Source organism: Salmo salar, chromosome 24, assembly GCF_965601325.2.
Source record: "Salmo salar chromosome 24, fSalSal1, whole genome shotgun sequence".
NCBI lineage: Eukaryota > Metazoa > Chordata > Actinopteri > Salmoniformes > Salmonidae > Salmo > Salmo salar.
The window spans coordinates 8,661,153-8,669,078 of NC_138314.1; the positions used below are offsets into that span (position 1 = coordinate 8,661,153).

At 42.5% G+C, this 7,926-nt stretch overlaps 1 protein-coding gene across 1 annotated transcript; it reads left to right on the forward strand.

The window, feature by feature from the left end:
- Positions 1–516: 516 nt before the first annotated feature.
- LOC145864001 (uncharacterized) lies at positions 517–5,861 on the forward strand. Its single transcript, XM_082968788.1, has 4 exons — positions 517–1,085; positions 4,977–5,259; positions 5,407–5,467; positions 5,672–5,861. The coding sequence occupies exons 1-4, from the start codon at positions 999–1,001 to the stop codon at positions 5,859–5,861; spliced, it is 621 nt and encodes a 206-aa protein (XP_082824914.1). The 5' UTR covers positions 517–998.
- Positions 5,862–7,926: the final 2,065 nt, after the last annotated feature.

A 7,926-nucleotide genomic window follows, 5' to 3' on the forward strand; every position in this document is an offset into this window, starting at 1 on the left:
AGAATCGTGACAAAAGCAAAATTGATATAATTGCAGGAAATTAGCTTCTGGACCTGAGTCAGGAATATAAATTATAAATATGTATGTGAATGGTGTGTATGGGCAGTATGTGAATAGATAAAGGTGTGTATAGCAGTAGTTATACTGTACTTTTCCTCTGTACCTTAAATATTTGTGGGTTTCAATATTGTTAGCACAAACACACTGTCCTCGACTCCTCCCCCTTTCCATTCCTGCCTGTTTGTGGCAGTCTGCAGAGGGGAAAGGAGGCGGAAGAAGTGGAAGAAGTGCTCTGCTCCTGGACTAAACTCTTTTCACCTCTCCTTGCTTCTCCAGTGAGCTGTTGCTAAGATCTCCTTTTGATCTCTGCACCTGTTGCAACTCATCAGCCAGGTGAAGGGGATTATATCTCTCTCAGCCATTACTTTTTCATCTGTCGTTCCAGGAGAGCTGTGGATCTCATTTAGTTAAATTGCAGGACAATTGGACTGCTCTGCCTCCCCTCTTCCTCCCTCCCTCACTATTTTCTTCTCTCTGTGTCCAGCCCTGCCTCATGCTCTGAGTGAGTCTGTGTCTGGCTGTGGCTTGGAGCTCCAGAATCTTCCTCACCGGAGAGAAGGCATGGAACACTAGAGTAGAAAACTGAGAGGTAGAATTCTGTGATATAATTCAGATATAGAACACTTCGGTAGAATTTCTGAGTAGCGTTCTGAGCTGGAACTTTAAGCAAGATTTTGGGAAATCTGAACTAGAATACAGAGCTGGAATACTTAATCGGAACACTGAGCTGGAACTTTTCAGTGGAACATTGAGGTAGAATCCTGAGGCAGGTAGAGTAAGGAGGATGGGAGGTCATACTGCAGTGGTGTGTTTGGTTCTGCTGGCCCTATTCTGTGTGCTACTGCCCAGAGCAGGGGAGAGTGCAGGAGGCATTGTCTCTTTAGGCCAGGCTGTAGAGGAGATAGGGATGGAGGCCCTATATAGACAGGAGTCCCAGGATGAACCAGTTAAAGAAGAGGATCTCACAGAGACACAAAGCCAGACTAGCAAGGAAAAGAGAGCCACAGAGGAGGATGCCCTACCAGGTAAGAACGAAGCCAACCCACTGGACATAGACGTCAGTTCAACGTCTAGTTTTATTTACATTTGGTTGAGTTGTCAACTAGCGTGAATTCAACTCAGCCAAAAATGTCACCCTGTCATTGAGGTTAAAAGTTTTATGAAAAAAAATACAAAATTCTCTTACGTTGAAGACTTTTGCAAATCCGATCAGTTTTCCACGTTGATTCAAAGTTATCACATTGAAGTTTTGGGTTGAAATGACATGGAAACGTTGATTCAACCAGTTTTTGCCTAGTAGGAACATTCACATTATAATGCTATATATGTTACTAAGTGGAGAATTGGGTCCCATCTGAGTGGCTAGAAACATGGATGGTTTTACCTACTAGATGGGACCCAATTCAGCTGGTGTACAGGCCTTTGTTCCAGCCCAGCAATAACACATCTTATCATCGTATCAGCTAATGATCAAAACCTTAGTAGTAGAATCATCAACAGTGTCTGGTTGTTGGGCTGGAACAGATGCCTCCTTCCAGGACGAGGATTGTAGAACGTTATATGACATCATCAGGCAGGCACAGGGGACAGGGCACAAGGCAGGTGGAGGAGAGTGTTGGTCTTGAAAGAAGCCAGCAGTTTCCTGAATTACCCACACACACCTTTCAGTCACTATGACAAGTCCAACAGTGTCCACCCCGCACACACATACCACATCACACCACACCACACACACCATACAGTACTCTTACCTGTCTGTCTCCAGCTCACTCATACCTGGACTGTCTCTTGGCCCAAAGCAGAGTAGACCTGGGACTGGGGAAGATTCAGTCTTCTGCAGTAACAGACCTGGCTGGGCTCTGAGCTCAGCATCTTGGAGACAGATTTGTACAGTCCACTTTTATTTTCTACTGTACTGTGCTGTACCACAGAACCCAGCTCCAAAATGGAAGGATTCACCCTCTGAGATGGGCTGATGATGTAGTGTTAGTTATAAAACAAATTTTGTTTCTGAGATTCACAGCTTAACATGGAGTAAACCAGCACACACATCTGTTGGTTTAATCAGTCCAATTTCCCAATTAAATTGCACTAAAACCTTGTATTTACATGGTAATTACATTAGCTAGTAGGTACTGTATAACTATTTTGTGGGTACACATTGTTACATAGTGCAATACAAACTATGTAAAACTTACTACTACTGTTATAGGCTACATATTTATGGCTTGCACAATTGAAAAGATATTAGAAAAACCAACTACACAGAATCAGATTTCTTAAGGACAGGGAGAGGAATATTGAATACACATGAATATGACATGAATACACAGCCTCTGTTCCACAGATACAGTTGAAGTCGGAAGTTTACATACAGTACACCTTAGCCAAATACATTTAACAATTCCTGACATTTAATCCGAGTAAATATTCCCTGTCTTAGGTCAGTTAGGATCACCACTGTATTTTAAGAATGTGAAATGTCAGAATAATAGTAGAGAGAATGATTTATTTCAGCTTTTATTTCTTTCATCACATTCCCAGTGTGTCAGAAGTTTACATACACTCAATTAGCATTTGGTAGCATTGCCTTTAAATTGTTTAACTTAGGTAAAACGTTTCGGGTAGCCTTCCACAAGCTTCCCACAATAAGTTGGGTGAATTTTGGCCCATTCCTCCTGAGAGCTGGTGTAACTGAGTCAGGTTTTTAGGCCTCCTTGCTCGCAAATGCTTTTTCAGTTCTGCTCACAAATTTTCTATGGGATTGAGGTCAGGGCTTTGTGATGGCCACTCCAATACCTTGACTTGTTGTCCTTAAGCCATTTTGCCACAACTTTGGAAGTATGCTTGGGGTCATTGTCCATTTGGAAGACCCATTTGCGACCAAGCTTTAACTTCCTGACTGATGTCTTGAGATGTTGCTTCAATATATCCACATAATTTTCCTTCCATGATGCCATCTATTTTGTGAAGTGCACTAGTCCCTCCTGCAGCAAAGCACCCCCACAACATGATGCTGCCATCCCTGTGCTTCACGGTTGGGATGGTATTCTTCGGCTTGCAAGCCTCCTCTTTTCCTCCAAACATAACGATAGTCATTATGGCCAAACAGTTCTATTTTGTTTCATCAGACCAGAGGACATTTCTCCAAAAAGTACGATCTTTGTCCCCATATGCAGGTTGCAAACCGTAGTCTGGCTTTTTTATAGCAGTTTTGGAGCAGTGGCTTCTTCCTTGCTGAGCGGCCTTTTAGGTTATGTCAATATAGGACTCGTTTTACTGTGGATATAGATACTTTTGTACCTGTTCCCTCCAGCATCTTCACAAGGTCCTTTGCTGTTGTTCTGGGATTGATTTGCACTTTTCGCACCAAAGTATGTTCATCTCTAGGAGACAGAATGCGTCTCCTTCCTGAGCGGAATGACGGCTGCATGGTCCAATGGTGTTTATACTTGCGTACTATTGTTTGTACAGATGAACGTGGTACCTTCAGGCATTTGTAAATTCCTCCCAAGGATGAACCAGACTTGTGGAGGTCAAAAAAACAAATCTGAGTGATTTCTTTTGATTTTCCCATGATGTCAAGCAAAGAGGCCCTGAGTTTGAAGGTAGGCCTTGAAATACATCCACAGGTACACCTCCGATTGACTCAAATGATGTCAAATAGCCTATCAGAAGCTTCTAAATCCATGACATAATTTTCTGGATTTTTCCAAGCTGTTTAAAGGCACAGATCAACTTAGTGTATGTAAACTTCTGACCCACTGGAATTGTGATACAGTGAATTAGAAGTGAAAAATGAGTTGTGTCATGCACAAAGTAGATGTCCTAACCGACTTGCCAAAACTATAGTTTGTTAACAAGACATTTGTGGAGTGGTTGAAAAACAAATTTTAATGACTCCAACCTAAGTGTATGTAAACTTCCGACTTGCACTGTAGGTCACTGGCACAGGTATTCAAATAGCCACGAATAGAGAGAGGGAAATACCAATGAATACACTCCACTGACTTCTGTAGTAACACAACTTCTTCTTCCCCAAGATAATGCCCTCCGTGGCGATATAAGCAGCACCATCAGTAAGTAGCACAAGAGCACAATTATATCCACATCCTATACGTAGCATGCAGCATACTGTAAATATGTACATTCAGAGGAAGCGGCAGAAAGAAGAAAATCTTTATATTTTATCCATTACACATCAGATAGAAAAAAAACACGTGATTATGGAATGTTTTAATGTCATGTGACATAATGTAGAAACATTTACATAAACCCAGATGAGATCTCCTTGACCTTGGGTGTGATGATATCACTGCAGTCCCTCTCCTTGATGTGTGTGTGTGTGTGTGTGTGTGTGTGTGTGTGTGTGTGTGTGTGTGTGTGTGTGTGTGTGTGTGTGTGTGTGTGTGTGTGTGTGTGTGTGTGTGTGTGTGTGTGTGTGTGTGTGAGGACCCTGTTGTTTCACCATGTGAACAGAGTAGCTTTTCTTCTGCACAGGACACCGTCATCTCCTCTCAGTCACACATCCCCCCGCCCCCGTTAGCTCAGCTGTGCCCCCTGCTAGAGTGATTCTGTCTGGGAGATTTCCCCATCCCCTGTCTGGTCCGGGAGTTCGGTCTGTCTGTCTTTGTTTCCCACTGTTTTTCCTCTGTCACCATCTCTCTCTGCCCCCTCTCACTCTATCACTCTATTTCTATTTGTTTAGCTGTCTCTCTATCTCTCATCAGTCTACTTCAGTAGCAGAGAGTTGGTGTTGATGTATAGCCTTTGTTTGAATGCCATCTTGTCATATCCTGGCATATCCGACTGTTATAGGATTGTTATGTGCTGTTAAACCTGACATTTGACCCTCAGGAATCAACATGTCAAAATGACCAAGTTTATTAACTTTCCTTTCCCCCGTTGACACCAAGCCAGGGTCAGGAGAGCCGAAGAGGAAGAGGAGGGCAAAGGGGATAAAAAGAAGGGCAAGAAAGACAAGAAAGACAAGAAAGAACAAGAAAGACAAGAAGAACAAGGAGCCCAAAGTGCCCAAGGCCACCAAGAAGCCTAAAGCAGACAAAAAGCCAAAGAAGGGCAAAGAAAAGGGGCCACGGACAGAAGCACCTACAACTCCACCACCCACAACTACCACACTACCACCTACAACTACCACACCACCACCTACAACTACTACAGAGGTGTACACAGAAGCAGGTAATGCAGTAACACACCACTTTACTACTGTAATCAACGTTTTCAATAAAAACGGACTAGAATTGGTTGATTAGATTTTTTTATTGGCTTTGCATTGTGTGAGTAACAAAGTTGTTTGTAATCCTTTGATCTCTGTCCCATCTGAAGCTCCCACAGAACCTGACCCATACCCAGACTACCCCTACCCAGACAACGGTGAGGACCATGTGTACAGATGACAAACCATTATAGAATTTCTCTGAAGCCGGTGCCTCAGTGTTCAAATACCACTCAACACTTTATAGCAGAGCCACTTTGTTTATGATCTTATTTGTACCTTGAAAAACCATGTGGATTTTGTTTTATATCTAGCTTAAAAAAAATCTCCACACTAATAAAGTTACCCTCTACTGTCCATCTGTCCCTCTGATAGAGGGATGACTACTGGAAGCCAGATGAGGAGGAGCCCCGCAGGCCCAGTGGTCGACCCAGAAGATGACTATTGGAAGGGAGAGGACCCAATGGCCACGCCCCCCACTCCTGTGGTGGATGGAAAGGTGGACGAGGGGAGACGAGGACTACTGGGACGCCAGATGTATGTTTCATCCCCCTCTGTGTCCTAAAATGAATGATTCATTGACCGAATGAATGAATGAATGAATGAATGAATGAATGAATGAATGAATGAATGAATCAGGGGAGAACGACTTCCCCCTTTCATTGAAGTCATGAAGTTCAAGGTCGACCAGGGTACTACAGGCTGTTATTGCCAGAAAGCAGGATCCTCCATTATAGGAAATGGGAAAATAGCAATCTTCATGGTCAGTATTCGTGCTGCTATTACATCAGATGTACAGTATGTCCTTGAATCGATTATTTTAAAATCACACACAGAATGCCTTTCTAGCCAATCAGAAACGAGTAGTCAACAACGCTGTGCTATAAATAAGGATAATATTGAAATATCAGTATAATTTAGCGGAACTCAATATTAGGAAGGTGTTCCTAATGTTTGGTATACTCAGTGTATGTATACGATCTATGGATGGAATAAATGAATGAATGAATGAATGAATGGAACCAAGGCATCAATGACAAAAAATACTAATTTCAATTAACTTTACTAACTACTTCAAAATTATTATCAAAGTATTTTTTTTAAATACTAGCTATTAGTTTAAACGTGTACTATAGGTGTATAACCTACCAGCTCTCACAGTCTCACGTCAGAATTAGATGCTGCTGCTGCGCCTTCTTCACCACGCTGTCTGTGTGGGTGGACCATTTCAGTTTGTCCGTGATGTGTACGCCGAGGAACTTAAAACTTTCCACCCTCTCCACTACTGTCCCGTCGATGTGGATAGGGGGCTGCTCCCTCTGCTGTTTCCTGAAGTCCACGATCATCTCCTTTGTTTTGTTGACATTGAGTGTCAATCAAGCCTACCACTGTAGTGTCGTCTGCAAACTTGATGATTGAGTTGGAGGCGTGCATGGCCACGCAGTCGTGGGTGAACAGGGAGTACAGGAGAGGGCTGAGAACGCACCCCTTGTGGGGCACCAGTGTTGAGGATCAGCGGGGTGGAGATGTTGTTACATATCCTCACCACCTGGGTCCCGTCAGGAAGTCCAGGACCCAGCTGCACAGGGCGGGGTCGAGACCCAGGGTCTAGGATTAACGTCTTACATCTAGACGTTCCGCTAGCGGAACACCTGCTCCAATATCCAATGATAGGCGTGGCGCGAATTACAAATTCCTCAAAAATACAAAAACTTCAATTTTTCAAACATATGACTATTTCACAGCATTTTAAAAACAAGACTCTCCTTTATCTAACCACACTGTCCGATTTCAAAAAGGCTTTACAGCGAAAGCAAAACATTAGATTATGTCAGCAGAGTACCAAGCCAGAAATAATCAGACACCCATTTTTCAAGCTAGCATATAATGTCACAAAAACCCAGAAGACAGCTAAATGCAGCACTAACCTTTGATCTTCATCAGATGACACACCTAGGACATTATGTTATACAATACATGCATGTTTTGTTCAATCAAGTTCATATTTATATTAAAAAACAGCTTTTTACATTAGCATGTGACGTTCAGAACTAGCATACCCCCGCAAACTTCCGGAGGAATTTGCTAATAATTTACTAAATTACTCACGATAAACGTTCACAAAAAGCATAACAATTATTTTAAGAATTATAGACACAGAACTCCTCTATGCACTCGAGGTGTCCGATTTTACGGTTTGGGATAGGGTTAAAATTCAAAAACAACTTTTTATCTCTGGATTTCTCGTCCAGATCCACTCTAAATCGAACCCTTTATGATATTTGCCAACTGGACTCTTTAACCAATGACTCAGGTTTTCCACCTTATATGATGAAAATCTCATCTCATGTGAAGGTTTGTCAGCAAAGCTCAGCTCATCTGTTCTTTGTGTGATAGCTGCAACAGGTTTTCATTACTTTTACTGTGTACATAATTCCACTACTGTTTCACCCTACCATATTTCCACTCCTACAGTATCTCACTCTCCTGCACCTCTCCATTTCTCTCTGTTCCCACTCCAACCATCTCTCTCCATTCTCATCCTCTCCTTTCTCTGATTTCTCTACTCTTACTTCTCCATCTGCCTCCTTCCTTACTCTCATGTGCCTCTTCGATCTTGCTCTCTCTTT

What these genes read in the sequence shown, in the direction of transcription:
- LOC145864001 (XM_082968788.1), top strand. Translation starts at nt 999, where the DNA reads ATGAACCAGTTAAAGAAGAGGATCTCACAGAGACACAAAGCCAGACTA. An exon ending in AGAGGTGTACACAGAAGCAG is followed by an intron (nt 5,260 to 5,406) that starts GTAATGCAGTAA and finishes TCCCATCTGAAG; the next exon opens with CTCCCACAGAACCTGACCCA. An exon ending in GACAACGGTGAGGACCATGT is followed by an intron (nt 5,468 to 5,671) that starts GTACAGATGACA and finishes TCCCTCTGATAG; the next exon opens with AGGGATGACTACTGGAAGCC.